Source organism: Camelus bactrianus, chromosome 15, assembly GCF_048773025.1.
Source record: "Camelus bactrianus isolate YW-2024 breed Bactrian camel chromosome 15, ASM4877302v1, whole genome shotgun sequence".
Classification (NCBI taxonomy): domain Eukaryota; kingdom Metazoa; phylum Chordata; class Mammalia; order Artiodactyla; family Camelidae; genus Camelus; species Camelus bactrianus.
The window spans coordinates 57,652,559-57,669,763 of NC_133553.1; the positions used below are offsets into that span (position 1 = coordinate 57,652,559).

The following is a 17,205-nucleotide window of genomic DNA, read 5'->3' on the forward strand; positions in this document are numbered from 1 at the left end:
TTTACAGTGATCAGAACCTTTTTTTTAAAAAAAAACATTTTCAACTCCAGACAAAACGAACACCTTACCCTTTAGCAGTAACCCCCTCCTCTTATTTCCCCCCAACACTTCCTTGCCCCGGTCAAACACTAATCTACGTTCTGTATCTACAGATTTGCCTTAATCATTTTATATAAATGGAATCATACAGTATGTGATCCTGTGTAATCTACTTTTAAGTCCTAAGATTTCTGAACATAAAATCTAACACAGTCATATTTTCTCAAATACAAAGCTGTAACTTTTATACATATTACTAATTTTATTTCCTTTGTTACGTATCTCTTGATGGAACTGTAGCCTTCATACTCATGATATAGTATTCATAATAATTTCATTCCCTTGAAAAGAAAACTACAGTATGAAAACACTGAACTGTCATAACATTAACTGTTGATTCCTTTTAATAATATAATAAAAATTATCCCTATTTTAAATAAAAGAATATATTTTACTTACTACAGAACCTTACCTTGACTAAGGTGTTCATGGTAAATAGATGCTAAATTGGGAAGATGTTGTTGGAGATGAGATGTTAGCTCTGCATGTGAATTAATCTGAACTAGCTCCTCTTCACATCCAGATTCTTCACCATCAAAATCAGCCATATTTTTTTCTGATTTTGCACTGACCTGGGAGCTACTGCAACTGACATCATCTGCACTTAGCATATCATCAACCATATGTCTGTAACAGAGAAGAGCACATAGTTAGTAATTACCAATTTAAAAACACTTTGTGAATCACAAAAAAATCTCTCAAACCATTTGGCAGAAGTTAACGACACACTCAAGAACAAAGCTACATTTGTTTAATATGGAATACTGACAGCTTTATAAAAATTAAAAACCCCACAATGTCAGCATTATAGTATTAACTTTACAAATATACTGACATATTATCTGACCCATCAATACACTTTACTAAAATAACTTCAAAGACAACAATTTTAGGGAAAATCAGTAAAATTACTGTTATATAATTATTTTATAAACTCAAATCACAAAGTAAAACCTTAAAATTTGTTTACATTTGTTCATACAATTGCAGAATCAAATGAGGTAACTATCAGGAAAATATTTCAATTTAAAGCTGCAATCTAGATGTGGTTAATGTTAACTGGGGGACTCTGAACTAAATAAATACCTATTAAGCACTCACTTCTAAAACATACCATATAGGGTGCTCTAAGGATGTAAAGACATAAGGATGAAAAATAATATGAAGAAGAAAATTTCAGGATTGACTTAGAGACTCACAAGTAGTACCATACACAGAGAATATGGAAAGGGCTAACATTAAAAAAAATTATTAGGTCTTCTCAGGTAGAGGATTGGTGTGAAGACTCAAAGAACTGCAATGTGCCAAACTGAATATATTACCCTCCTCAGTTTTATGCTTTGTCTTCGGTATGAGCTGCCTTGGGGAGAACTCTGAATGTACATATTTGTACTGTCAGACCATAAACCCGTGGTTCTTGATCAGAAGGCCAAAGGGACATTCAGCAATGTCTAGAGGTACTTTTAGGTTATCACAACTTAGAAGATACCTCTGGCATCCAGGGATAGAAGCTAGGGATGCTGCTAAACATTCATCCTACAATGCACAGAGCAGTATTCACATTGCTGCAAATCCACAATACACAGTTACCTGGCCCAAAATGTCAATAATGCCAAGATTGAGAAAGTTTACCTTAAACTCATTTGGTTAATGTTAAGAATAAAAAGGCAGAAGAAATAAAGTAGGAATATGTATAGGTATGTACTTCTCCCAAATAACCATACTGAATTCTGAAAGGCCTGGCAAATAGTCACGTCTAAGAAAATTCATCCTGATAAACCAATATTCTTATTTCATGATTAACTCAAGTATTACTACTTGCAATGACAGTAACAGTAAGTAGCAGCTAATATTTATTAAGCTATTATATGCCAATCAGATTAGCCCATGACATGCTCACAATAAACCTATGAGATAGGTACTACTTTTCCTACTTAACAGATAAGAAAATGATGGGGGAAAAACTGAGTTTTCTCCCAATATTGTAACACAAGTAAATGACAGAATCACTTAAACATCACAGATGTATTTCACAGATAATCAAAAAGCTTTATGCTGAGGCTTTAACCTTACTAATACCCTAAAATCAGAGTATAAGTAAAATTTCCCTTTTCATGATCACACTTTAATGGAAGTTTTCAGAAGCAATTTTCTATCTGCCTTTAGGCAATTATTGCAAGGAGCTGAAGATCTAGATCTGTGCTGTACAATATAATAGCCACTTGCCACCTGTGGCCACTGCACATGTACAAAGTGGTTGGTCTAAATAAATATGTGTTGTAAGTATAAAATATACACAGGTTATTAAAGACTTGGTTCAAAATAGAAAAATATTTTATTAATAATGTTTACATTGATTACATGGGGAGTTGATATTGTGGACATTACTGCTTTAAATAAAATGTATAACTAAAATTAATCTCATATTTCATTTTGCTTTCTAAAATGTGCCCACTAGAAAATGAAAAATTACATAATTTGTGGCACGCATTTGTAGCTTACATTATATTCCTATTAGACAGGACTGATCTAGTTGAATAAATAGGCTATAATTACCTCTAAAAGGAAATATAACCTGTTTATCTTTAAGGAGACTTACCCATCATGGTGGTGATGATGGTGGTGGTGGTGGTGGTGGTGATGCTGTGGACCAATAAACTGCCGACAATTAAATAATTCATTCCCAATAGTCTCCCCAAGAAAGTCCCCAGTGCGTGTAATACAAGATTCCTGAGATGCTTGTGCTATATGAGCAGCATTCATTTCCCCTGAAATATCATGTTCCGGGTCTTCAGAGTGTGAACAGGCATCTAGCATTCTTATTCGATTATCTACCGATGGCAATGACTCAGTGTTAAAAACCAGGTCCTTTCCTGTTCCATTGTTTGTCCCACTTCTTTCTGATGGATCTTGAGAATCCCCTAAGCAAATGCCTGCTTGACTTTCCAACTTCCTGTTCCGAAGATCTGTACCACAACTGCTTTTAGGAGGATTATGACCATGATCGTCATCTTCGTCTTCTTCTTTAAGGGTTTCAATATCTGCGATGTCTTCTGACTGTACCTCACTGCCAGGGCTCCCTGCTGACTGGCTTGCATGGCTAGAATTCACTTCATTGCTAGATCCATCACTATGTCCACTACTGCTACCAGGACCACTGCTTCCATCTTCACCACTGTTGGCAGTTTCGTCAGAACTTCCCTGCATGGATTCCTGTATTGAGAAACAAAGAGATTTAAATAAATATTTAAAACTAGTAAGAAAAAAAGTAAATGACATTAATGCACTGTAGTTTTTTTTAAAAGGCTGCAATTGTCTTATTTCTTCGAACAATACAAAATGGAATTAAAAACTTAAAGAAAAGTAAAGAACCTCAGTAATACTAAAAAGGGAAGCCTTAACAGGGATCAGGTTTATATTCCCAGTTCAAAGGATAAGCATGGCACAAACGTGAAAATCAAAAACTCTCTTTAAAAGGGGAGGAAAAACTGTTTTCATACCTCTGTATCTGAAAGTCGCTGTTGTACATGTTTCGTTCTATTAATAAGTTGCTCATCCATTTCAATGTCACTGCCTCCACTTTGATGGGTATCACTGTTATCACTGCTTTGAGGACTGGCTGCAGGTGACCCTGTATTAAGAAGATTTTGTTATTTCTCATTTGCTTTAACATGGATCTATCAAAATGCCATAATCTTTTGATTCTGTGATACACCAAAGCTCTATGCTAAGTAGCCAAAAAATATAATCTGGAAATATGTTAACATCTGCCAATCATTTCTAAAGAGGATATACATGATTTCAATTAAAAGCCAAGACACTAATGATTTAAACAAAAAGGGTAAGATAGATAACTAGTTAAGGGTTTACATCTCCTGCTCAAAATGAACTCTACAACTCTGAAACAAATATATTATATAAAATCAACCCCAGATGATCATCAAAATAAAACTACAAGTCATCTTGCCATACATTTCTAAGACTCAACTTACAAGGTGATGGTGCAGCTCTTCTGAGCTCTTCTTCCTCTGAAGGAAAAGGAAAAAAAAAACAGGAGGAAAATATTCTAAGTGAATGAATTTCTTTGGGACAACACATTAGTTGTTCTTATTATATAATCAACAAGACACAAGTAGGGAAACCTGCAATAATTAAGTACCCACCACTTTCCGTACTGGTTGTGGGTGCCCACATAGAAAAGCCTAATAGTAGTATACAATGCCAGGAGGCCAAAACAGGGGTAAAACTGATAAAATTTTAGAAAGCCTGGGAAAGCTATACATGTAAAAGTACACATAAAACACTGAAATGATAGAAAACTTTGAAGTAGAAAACGCAGAGAAATGTATCATTATGTTCTACTCTCAAAATTATTTCTAAAACGAAGCATATTGCTTGTTTGTTTTCTAACCAAAAGCTCTGAAGCTTTTATGAAATAGTTGGGTTTTTTTTTTTTAAAGTGAACAACCATAATGAGAGGGAAGATCCATTAACTACTAAAATTTTATCGCTGTTCTTTACTTGAATAGTAAGCCCAAAACATGAGCCAATCCCAATTTATTAACCTTTTTACAAAACCACCAACTCCCATTCAAACTTATTTCAAAATTAAGACTGAAGTGAAACTAATTTGCAAAAACGAATTCAAATTTGTGTTCTAAACTTTGGACAACTTACAAATTATTTTATACTTCAAATTACATTATACTTTACTAACCTTTCTTATTTCCAATGGGAAGATTAGTGTTTAATAAAGATGCAAATGAACTCTGTTTAGATAGCTGGGCCTTAGCAGCTAGTGCATTATTCCATAATGCTTTAATTAACATCGATGCCAAATACAATGTCTTAAAAAAAAAAAAAAGATTAAAATTACAGGTTTTAGGAAACATTGTAACAAATTTAATATCCTTTTGCCTAACTTAAATGCCAACAGAAATAAACAAGTTAAATCATCTGAATCACAAATAAATTTTCACTTTACAAAAAAAAAACAGAAAACCATTGTATTTTGAATCAATTACCTGTTCAGTATGAACACTTGGCTCAAGAGCAGAGACCAGATTAAGAAGATGTCTAAGTGGTACTGGATCCAAATTCTTGATGAGTGAAGGAAATAAGTCATGAATATACCGACTACAATGTTTCAACTAGAAAATAAAAGTAGAGACAATAATCAAAAACAATTACACTACATAAATAAATAAACTGATAACAAAAAAGTTATATAAGTTTAAAAGTGAAGAAGGAGGCTGGGACACTAATTTTTAAAAACACCTTGCTAAAATGTCAATAAACCAAATATCATGAATCACAGTACATAAAACCATGAAAATAAAATTCCTACTTAAGCAGAACTTTAGCTTATCCAAGCAAACCATAAACTTAAATTTTTAACCACAAGACGGAAGTGCACAATACACACAGTTTCTGGAATTCAAGTATAAAAACAATTCCAATTAAATTTAGGTAACTATTATTCATAAAAAAACAAATTAAATAGTAAATTAAGATGTATGCAATTAAAAATAAAATACAGTTAGGAAAGAAAATCAAATATTAATCAAGTATACAGTGGATCCTTGAACAATGCAGGTTTAACTGTGTGGATCCACATATATGCAGATTTTTTTCACCAAGTATGTACTATAGTAGCACATGATCCACGGATATGGAACTATGGATACAGAAGACTGACTGTAAAGTTACATGCTGATTTTTGACTGTATAGAGGGTGGTGCCATAACCCCCACATTGTTCAAGGGTCTATTGTATTTCTCATAGTAAGTGGTTATATTTATATAACATGTTCATTTTACTAGAATGCACAACAGGAACTCCCTTATAATCAAGATCTTCATAATATAAGTCAGGAGATAGAAAGTCTCCTTTGTTATATGAAACAGAATTATGTAAATATGAGGGAAAGTATAATATTTACAAAAATGTGACCTCTAAATATTACAATGTCATGTAAAATAACTATCTTTTATAGCCATAAAGTTGCTAATAGCTAAATCAAGATCCAGCAACAAATACGACTAGGCCAGAAATAACCAATTACAGGACTCCAAAGGTAAAAGGTATTCTACTTTTCTTCAATACATAAAAAGTCTTTAAGAAAACACACATTTTTCTATTCTAAAACACTAACTTTTACATTTTTCAGGTGTATATCACATGAACTCTCTGCTACTGCATCCCCTTATCAGGGTAAATATACATAACTTAATTTTGAAACAGAAGGTGAAAATAAAATAACACTGGAAAAGTTCCTCTAGGTCAGGGCGACTTCTAATAAACTACACTAATCCCTTCAATGCTACTATTTAATTCAACACTACTGTTTAAACCAATTGCAGTACTTCAAGACCAAAAACATTATTTGACTTTGAGAAGTGAATCATCAATTATAAGTGCTGGTTTTACAGATCTTATCTAAGAATATTACTATTAATTTAAATATAATGTTAACACTATAACTGGACTATATTAACAGTTTATAATTGCTTTTTTGCCAACAAATAACTATTAATTTTATACTTTTCCTTATTAAAATGTGATAAAAACATACTATGTGATACATTTCTGATGTGTGCCAATTCAATTATTAATAAAATGGGACTTTAATAGACATAATTTTCATAATCAAATACCTTACTGGTTATTTTTAAGTAATAAGACCCTTAAGAGATAACTATGTAATCCGGAACTGAGGCAAAAGATACACTAGGGGCTTTTCAAAATACACACTATGAAGACAAATCCAAAAAGTCAGGAAAAAATATTAAGATTGATGGCTTGAGTTCCTGGTAAAAATGGCATGTGTAGTTGGTTCAGACTCTTCTTCACTAGTTATTGAAAAGAAAAGAGAGGAAAAGGATGTCAAGACAAAAAGATGGCAGAGCAGGAAATGCCTGGAATCCACCTCTGTACCTAGACAGCAACTGTACTGGCAGAAACTGTCTGATGTAACTATTCTGAAACTCTATAGAGTAGCTGTTTTGAACTCCTGCACTCCCAACAGAAGGCCTGAATGGTAAATATTGGCCAATTTCAGTGTGAAGCCTTCAGTGTGATAGCAGCTATTCATCCCCCACTCCCTGTCCCTATGGCAGGCAGCTGTGGGGACACCAATATGACTCTAGTATAGTTTGGAGCCATGGGTGGGCAATAATAATCTTGTTCTCCAAATAGCAAACCTCTGTGTTCCGATCTCAATTTCTACCTCTAATGGCTGAGATGCAGGCACAGAGATTAACTGTCACTGTTTCAACCCAAATCAGCTAGTGACTATTGGGGGAATTAAAGCAGGCACACTACAGTTTTTCTGGACGCTCAATAACAATTGTATGTGTATAATAATTTAGAGAAGCACTACACATTCTCAGGGGAAGTCAGAGGCTAAGAAAAACCTGAGGAGACCATAAGCATTCGCATTATATTAATCCCTAGCACAAAAACACTTATAACTATCAAAGAAAGAATAAACTGAGAAAGGAAGAGAATCTCATTTCCAGAGTCAGCACATTATAAAATTCAGATGCTGTTTTAACCCCCTCCCCCAAAAGGAAAGAAAAGCAACAGAAAATATAAAAATATAAAAATGTGGTCCGTTCAAATGAATATAATAAATCAACACAAATGTACCCAAGGAAGCTCACCCGTTGGAACTGCTTGACAAAGATCTTAATACATCTACCTTTACAGACATTCAAAGAGCTAAAGGAAGAAAAAAACAGACAGGAAAACAATGCCTGAACAAAATGAGTACAGCATTAAAAAAAAAAAACAAAACAGAAATAAAAGGATATTATCTATCCATTCAACTTGGCAATGACTTCATCGATATAACACCAAAAACAGAGGCCAGAAAAGAAAAAAATGATAAATCAGACTTCATCAGAATTAAGACCTTTGTGTATCTTAAGGGTACTTTCAAGAAAGGAAAAGACAACTTACAGAGTTGGAGAAAATATATGCAAATACCGTACCTGATGAGACTATTATCTAGAATATATAAAGTACTTCTAAAATGTAACAAAACAAAAAAAATCCACAAACAACACAATTCAAAAATAGGCAAAGGACTTGAATGAACATTTCTCCAAAGAAGATATACAAATAGCCAATAAGTACATGAAAGGCTGCTCAACATTGTCGTTCAGAAATGCAAATAAATGCAAATTACAACCACAATTAGATACCACTTCACACCTAGTAGGATGGCTAAAATTTTTTTTAAAAGACAAATAACAATTGTTGGCAAGGATGTGGAGAAATTAGAACCTGCTTGTATTGCTGATGGGATGTACAATACTGCAGTTGCTGTGGAAAAATTTAGTGATTTTCTGTACAGGTTAAACCTCAAATTACCAAATGAGCCAGGAGTATCTATCCCTAGGTATATTTATAGAAGAACTGAAAACAGAGACTCAAACATATACCTGTACACCCATGTTCACAGAAGTGTTATATGTAATAAACAGTGAAAAGATGGAATCAACTCAAATGTCCACTGATGAATCAATGCATAAACTAGACGTAGTGTATACCTACAATTGAATATTATTCAGCCATAACATAAAGAGAAAATTTTTATGTATGCTATAACATGGTTGGACCTTGAAAAAACTGTATTTAGTAAAATAAGCCAACATAGTATGATTTCATTAAATGAGGTACCTAGAATAGGCAAATTCATAGAGACACAAAGTAGAAGAGAGGAAACCAACAGTCCCCTGGAAGGGGGGTGGTGGGGGTTATTATTGTATAGCAAACAGGTATAGTGTTTTTTGGGAGGATGATATCAAAGTTTTGGACACAGGTAAGTGATGATTAAAAACACTGTGAACGTATTTAATGCCATAAAACTTGTACACTTACAAATGGTTAAAATGGTAAATTACATGTTATATAAATTTATACCACAATAAAGTAATTTTAATAAAGAAGAGAAGAATATTTTAAAAGCCATCAACCAAAAACTCAAAGCAAGTTTTTAAAAAAAAAAAAAATACTCGTGGGGTTAATGAAACCTGAAAAACAACATGAGAGAAAAATTCATCTCATAAAAAAGGATGGGCTATATATTAGATATGTATCTTTGTAAAATATTAAATATACAAGCTCTTTGTTCAGAAAACAATGGAATACTATCCATGCCTACTAAACAGTTCTGATGGAAAACAAGAATGGCTCTAGTATCTCACTTTTGGTCAAACTCTTCAAGTACAAAGAAAACAGACATTTCAAGTGTACAGAAACCCAGAATATCCACAAATTTCTCTTCAGGGATGTTGGAGGATATAATCGAGAGGACATGACTGCCAGTTGACCTGTGAGCTGAAACTGGGTAACCAGAGGCTCCTCACTGCCCCCCTGTTGCTGGAACGTACGTTCTGCCTGCTGTTCCCATGGTAGGAGCTATTCCAAGGACATAACCTTGAGAGAGAGAGTAAGGTGTTGAAACCACCTACACAGTATACATGCCTGAACCCAGTTAAGGCTTCTCTAACAAATTTGTAAGATTTGGCAAGAGGGTGCAGAGCTCTACTCATCTTGCAGCCACTGAAGACAAGCCTCCAGAGTTCCCCTGCTTATTTAACCTGTACCTCCCAATTTGGAGCACTCTCTGTCTCTTCAGCCTCTCCCTCACCTCTGTGTATAGGGCCAGCTGACAAACCAACAAGGGAAAATGAAAGGCTACTCTGTAAAATTCACAAGAATAAACACAAATTAACTCTGGAATAAGGAAAAAGGAATGAGAAAACCAGAAGTGAGGAAAAAGAATTTGTGGTGAATCATATACCTAAATAAAAAATTAATACTAAACAATTGTGGAAAGTATGGTTATACTGTAGAACTTAAAAGTTGTATAACTTGATAAAACACAAATAACATAATAAAAACTGCAAAGTGAATAAGAGAAAAATGTTGAAAATTTCCTCATCTTCCATAGAAGAGAATCAATCATTACTGCATTTCAAAAGGAAAAGAAACAAACCCATAAAGAAAATGAGAATCAGTAATAGATGTGAAATTTCAACAAGTTTCTGATTGACTAAAATGAATGGGAATACATTTTGAAACGTACAGATAAGGAAAGCTGCAGCGAGTGAGCTGCAGAAGAGATAGGTCTATCTTCCTAATGTAACTGGCAAAAATTCTAAACCCAGAGTACCAGGTCGGATGGACAGCAGGAGTGAGACATGGACATGAAATCCTGTTTTCCCATTCCCTCCTCTGTTTTCCATTCCCAGGAGTCCATTTGAGAGCTCTAATGGAAAAATATTTTCACAACATCCAACAATATCTAGACCACCTACCAGTCGTCTTTCTTAAATATGAGCAGATAGCAAAGGCATATGGAAAGACCCAACAACATAAAAGAATACAGTAAAGACAAGAGGTTTAAATATATAATACAAGAAGAAATCATCATTCATATTAACAGCTCCTAAAAAGGCAGGAAGGAACAGAATCCAAATCATAAGATGTAACATAGAAGAGGATACTGCAGTGGCTAGATTATACTTGAGGTACAATCATAATTTCACATGGTTAACAGTATGCAATGTCTCATAAAGTAGTAATTTAAATGTGTACAAATAAATATATACGCAGAAGCTAATAATCACTAGAGTAAAAATCAGTGTTTCTAAAATTGGTCATCACCTAATCCTTTTGAGAATCTGGGGAAAAAATGGACCAGTTCCCTCAAAATATACATAACGCACATTTGAGAGTCATGATATTTAAGTTCCTTCTAAATCCTAGGGAATTTTACTTGTCACTGGGACATGAAAATCTATCCCAGAAAAGCCATTAGCTGCATTTTAAGATAAAATTATCTCAAGAAGCTACAGGAATTTATAGAAAAGTTAAATTCAAGTATGGAAAGCATTTAACAACAAATTCCCATAGAGTGGAAAGATTCTGAAGTTTATTTTTTTGTCGTATGACTAAAAAATTTTATGGTGACAGGGTATAAAGAGGGAGATGTAGAGAGATAATCAAGCCAGAATAATAAGTAACTTTAAATGGTAAAGTCACTGAAATGTAAAAATGTCTACTGTAATTTATATAGTAGTTTTTATACTTACTGAAAAATTAATAAACATGTAAAATATTCAAAGCTTACATAAATGTAGACAATAAAAAAAAAGTTTCCCACCTATCTCAAGCCACTTCCCCAAAAGCAAACCTGTTAAAATTTCTTGTGTATTTTTCCAAAATAGTTCCAGACATTCACAAGTACAAAGAATATATATGTATGTGCATCCTCTTTTTGTAAATGTTTAAGTATCCAGTGGGAGAATACACTGTGTACTTGGTTTCTCTTAATAAAAGATCTATTACCTATGCAGTGTTTACTAAAAATATTTCTTGGAGGTTGTTCCACATGAACATGTAAATACAGCAACTTCAGTCCTTCTCATGGCCACAGAATATTCTATGATATGGACTTCCCAAAATTATTATCCAGCTAGTTATTTAACTAATCCTATAGTGACAGACATTTGTGATCTGCTAGTGTAGTCAATGATATATCGAACATCTTCATGTACATGTATTTAGAAGATAAATCACCAGAAAGAGAACTGCTATATTGTTTTTCCAAAGTTATACCACACCGTTCAATAGATGGCATGGTTAAACATAATGGGAATTACCCTATACATGAAAATGCTATTATGTTAGTTGAACTTATATTGAATTATAAACAAAGACAAGCATTTTTCCAATATTTATAGACCACTGAACTTCTTTTTCAATTTCCCATTTGTCACCTTTGTCAATTTTCTCTTTGGATTCGGATATAAGAGTTGGGATACAATCAATGAAAAGAGCAGCAACCAATCCAGTTATTACTGGGTAAAGTATGTGTATATGTGTGTGGGTGTCTGGTGAGCAAAGTGGCCGCAAAAACTTACTCCAGAGGAAAGGAAAAAAAGACTCAAGTAAGACTCTATACGAAACCAACTTACCCCAGACAGTGTGAAATCAGTTATAGTTGGTGCTCCAATTAAAAGAACTCAAAATTTAGAAATTCCTGATCATTCTAAATTTGTGGTACATTCAAAAGTAAAGCTGTAACAAACCACAAAAACTTCCAACTAAAATAACCTTTAAAATACACTTATTTATTTTCTCTTCTCAAACTATCTTTTATAGATATTTCAAGTTATTTCAAACAGTATCACAGATATGGCCACAATTTTTAAATCAATCCCTTATTAGGTTACTTCAAATTTTTGCTAGGGTAAAACGCTAAGAGTTTTAACACACCATTATTATCAATTGTAAATCTGACCAATTTCAGTTTCAATAAATAATGCTTCACTATTCCTAGTTATTTATCCTTTATTACTTAACTATCATTGTTCTCATATTTGGCTTGTCTTGCCATGAAAAAAATAATAAAAACTCAACTAAAATAACGTTTTCTGAAAGTATGAAAAGAAAATTTCACTTCACTCTGAAATAGGAACTGCCTCTTTGTTAAAATGATAGTGATGTATAAACAGATAATATTAAGTATAAAAAAAAACCGTTCTGAAAAATTACCACAACCAGTAAGGTCTCAAGGCACATAATTATTAACAATCAAAAATTTTAAAATGCTTAAATATATAAAATGTTTACATATATATGCCATGACAATTAAATATAATAGAAGAAATAAAGATAATGAATGAAAGCAAGTATAGTGGGAGAAATAAGTATTTTAATAGCAAGAATAAATAAAATTAAATTATTAAGAATAAGCTTAACATGAAGCAAAATCTATACACAAGTAACTTTGAAATGCTGAATGATACAAAGGAAAAGAAACAACATATGCTTTGAATAAGACAGAACTTCAACTCTCATATTAATCATTCTAACAATAAAAGCAACAATAAAAACAACAATATTTTTAAAGACTAGTCAATGCTAAAAATCAAATGGAAAAAATGAGACAAAGGTTTAAAAAAAAAAAAAATAAGGAGAAAGGATCAGCCTTGCCCAATGCTAAAAAATACGAGGGGAAAAGAGAAAAGATACTAATTAGTATAAAACCAGGGATCAGCAAATGTTTTCTTGATGGGCCAGACAGTAAACAGTTTAGAATTACAAGTGATCACGTCTCTGTTACAAAGTACTGGACTCTGCCACTGAAATATGGAAGCAGCCTTAGACAATATGAAAAAGAATGGGTAAGGCTATGTTACAAAAAAGCTATTTACAAAATTACATGGCCAGCCCACAGGTCTTAAGTTTACCAACCCCTAGTATATAGATCATGACTAGATATACCAAAAGGTCAGACTACAAGTCCAGAAATTGACCCAGTCTAGATAAAACTGCTATCTCAAATCAGTGAAGAAAAGAGTTACTGAACAAATGGAATATGGACAACTACATAACCAAAACAATGGGCAGGGGATGGGGGGAACTGTCATCCATGACACCTTGAACCATGATAAACTCCAACTGGATCAAAGATTAATACATAAAACTGAAACAAAATGTACAGGAATAATTAAAGGGGAATTTTCTTATAATCTTGAAATGAAGAAGGCATTTCAAACCATAACACAAAAGCCACAGGCCATAAAAATTTGAACCACAAGGTCAAAATCACAAACTTGAAAATGAACTGCAAAAGCCACCTTAAGCAAAGACATCAAAGTAGAATGTAGTCATAACCCATAACAGACAGAAGTCCAATGTGATATAAAGATCTCCTACCAAAAAAAAAAAATTAAAAAATAAAGCAACTGATAAATGGCAAAGAATATAAACAGACACTCCCAGAATAGGAAACAAAAATAGCTCAAACACAAGATTTTCAATCTGATTGACACAAAATAAATCCAAATTTAAAACATCAGTATCATCACTTTTCACCCATCAGTTTAGCAAATATCAAGAAACTTACTGAGGAGGATAAGGTGAAAGTGGTGCTATCATGCCATTAGTTACCACAAATTAACCACACATAAGCTTTGACCTAACAATTCTATTTATAAGTAGGAATTTATCCTACGTAATAGTTTTGAACATGGTGAAATCACTATGGTATAAGTTACTCACTGAAGCACTGTTTATAACGGAAAGGACTCGGAAAAAATAATGCCAAAGAACAGGAATTGGTTAAATTAATTATGGTACGTGCATATAATGAAGCACTATGCAACCCCTAAAAAAAAGTTCTAAAAAAAAAAAAGTGTTTTATACATTCACATGGAATAGTAATCACCAGAATAAACTGTTTAGTGAAAAAAAGCCAAGTCTTTTAGTTTGAGACATTTGTGGAAAAAAAAGAGGACAAGAAAAGAAAAATGTTTACAATTAGTGATTTATTTAGAAATCTATGATGCACCTGAGAGGTTAATGCTGAATGCGTGGGAGACAAAGGCAGGAAGCAGGAAATTTATATCTTTTCAACATTTAAACCATATGGATAAATGCCTATTCAAAAATTAAATTAAAAAAGAAAACAGTTTAACAGAAAAGAAACATACCAATACAACACTCAGGATAAAAACACTCACTGTATAAATGAAAATTAACAGGGAAATGTCTCTTAATAAACCAAGAACCTCTAATTGTCTGACTCTCATTTCCCTCAATTGTACCAGTAATATAGTAAGACATGGACTCTGAAGTCAGACTTCATAGATTCCATTCCCAACTTTATCCAAATCTTTGTTTCTTTAGTTACAAAATGAAGATGATAACAGAATTTATCTTACAGGGGAGTAAAGTACTTAGAAAATATAATAAAGAAGCACTTAATAAATGTGAGCTGTTGACGTTACCTGTGCTGCAGCCCAAATGCAGTCAATATGCTGAGTACTCAGTCGTCCTTCTGCTGCCAAAAAATTCAGAATCACTTGGCACTGTTTGATAATCTAGAAAAGAAAAACTCATTATAGTTAATTTTTAAAAACATTCTTCTCTGTTAATAGACCACTGAAGTCATATAACTGTCAACAAACCTCAATATGTAAATTTGGTCCAAATATATGCTCTACCACATTGTTGCTTATAAGCCAATCTGCAAGTTCTTTTGCAATGGACCTAAAGTCAAATAATAAAAATAGTTAATACATTTTAAAAAATCAGTATCATTCTTCCCCATGTCTAAGAGACAGACTCAGCTAAAAACCTAAATTTGTTCACATACAAATTATAAAAAAGTTATTACATACAATCAACTGTTTATAGTACTACAGAGAATAACTGAAATAAAACACAAGAAAAGGTAACATTACCTGAACTTATAAATAAGCAATACAATTCTGGAAAGTTAGGATAACTAATATGAGGTGCAGAAACAAGAATATCTAAAAAGCAATGTTTTTTTCTTACTCAAAGATCATGCCTTTTAATTTCCATAGTACGCATTGAAGCATTCAGGGAAGGTTTCTCCATTTCTGATGTAATCTTACCATAGAGGTAAGCACCAAAAGGGGGGGGGGGGGGGGGAGAATAATCTCCAAGCGAAACTGCAAGTCTCCTGCCTAATACTAATGAAGGTTCTGCTAATGTGGTCCCTAAAGGTATCAACTGACTGTTCTGAACACTCAATTACATTTAGCAATATCTCACCCTTCATTTCAAAGACTAAATTTTTGATTTTTGAACAGTTTGATTATCCTTCATTTTAAAAAAGTGCTATCAATTCTCTTTTAGAGTAATAAATAATTGGCAGAGAAGTTAAACTATTACATTACCAATAAGGTAGTGTGAATTTACCAGTTAGTCTTTTACAGCTTTGAGATAAGCATGAAATTTAAAAAGCTGAACATATGTAAGGTGTACAGTTTGCTGAATTTAAGCTTAAGTATACACATATGAATGTCAGCACCATCAAGATAACACACACATCAACCTAGAAAGTTTCATTATGCCCCTTAGTTCACCTTTTCCCTAGCTCCCACAACTCACTGCTCAGAAAATCAGTAATCTGCTTTCTGTTGTTATAGGTGAGTTTTATTTCATATAATTTTATGTTTAAAAATAGACACAGTATATAATCTTTTTATAATCTAGATTCTTTCACTCAGTATTAAGATTTATCCATTTTGTTTCATTTATCGATAGTTCCACCAGTGATGAATTTGAGTTTCTGTTGCTTCACATACTTGTCAGCATTTGATTGTATCAGCGTTCTGGATTTTAACCATCCTAACAGACGTGTTGTGGAATCTTACTGTTGTTTTAATTTGCAATTCCCCTAATGAAAGAAGAGCAACTTTCAATGTGTTCATTTGCCGTTTGTATATCTTCTTCGGTGAGATGTCTGTTAAAGTCAGCGTATTTTTAAATTAGGTTGCTCATTTTCTTATTGTTAAATTTTTAAGAGTTTTTATATTTTGAATAACAGTCCTATATCAGATGTGTCTTTTGCAAATACTTTTTCCTGTCTATGGCTTGTCTTCTCATTCTCTTGACACTGTCTTTCATAGAGTACAAGTTTTTAATTTTAAAGAAGTCCAGCTTATCAATTTATGGACCATGGTGTTGCATCCAAAAGGTCATCACCATACCCAAGGTCATCAGGTTTTCTCCTATGTTACTTTTTAGGAGTTTTACTGCTTTGTATTTCATGTTTAGGTGTGTGATCCATTTTGAATTAATTTTTGTGAAGAATGTGAGATCTGTGTCTAGATTATAGTTTTGCATTTGGTTGTCCAACTATTTCAGCACCATTTGTTGAAAAGCCTATCTTTGCTATACTGTACTGCCTTTACGCCTCTGTCAAAGATCAGTTGATTATATTCATGTGGGCCTATTTCTGAGCACTCTATTCTGTTCAATTGATCTATTTGTCTATACTTTCACCAATACCATACTGTCTTGATTACTAGAAATTCATGGTAGTCTTGAAGATGGGTAATATCAATCTACCAACTTTGTTTTTTCCTTTCAATATTGTGCTGAGTATTCTGGGTCTTTTGCTCTCTATATAAGAAAATGTTAGAATTAGTTTCTTGATATCCAGAAAATAACTTACCAGGATTCTGACTGAGATGCACTAAATCTATAGATCAAGTTAGAAAGAACTGATAATCTTTACAATTTTAAGTCCTCCTACCCACTGACATGAAA

At 33.0% G+C, this 17,205-nt stretch overlaps 1 protein-coding gene across 4 annotated transcripts in view; it reads right to left on the reverse strand.

The window, feature by feature from the left end:
* Positions 1–17,205, reverse strand: part of USP34 (ubiquitin specific peptidase 34) — a 202,374-nt gene that overhangs the window by 121,727 nt on the left and 63,442 nt on the right. For all 4 annotated transcript variants that reach the window (XM_074341183.1, XM_074341184.1, XM_074341182.1 and 1 more), the window contains 8 exons: positions 15,090–15,171; positions 14,910–15,002; positions 5,124–5,249; positions 4,817–4,946; positions 4,092–4,127; positions 3,600–3,730; positions 2,699–3,312; positions 512–726 (listed from right to left, as the gene is read on the reverse strand). In XM_074341183.1, coding sequence (XP_074197284.1) covers positions 512–726; positions 2,699–3,312; positions 3,600–3,730; positions 4,092–4,127; positions 4,817–4,946; positions 5,124–5,249; positions 14,910–15,002; positions 15,090–15,171 — 1,427 coding nt within the window. The remainder of the gene's footprint in view (positions 1–511; positions 727–2,698; positions 3,313–3,599; positions 3,731–4,091; positions 4,128–4,816; positions 4,947–5,123; positions 5,250–14,909; positions 15,003–15,089; positions 15,172–17,205) is intronic.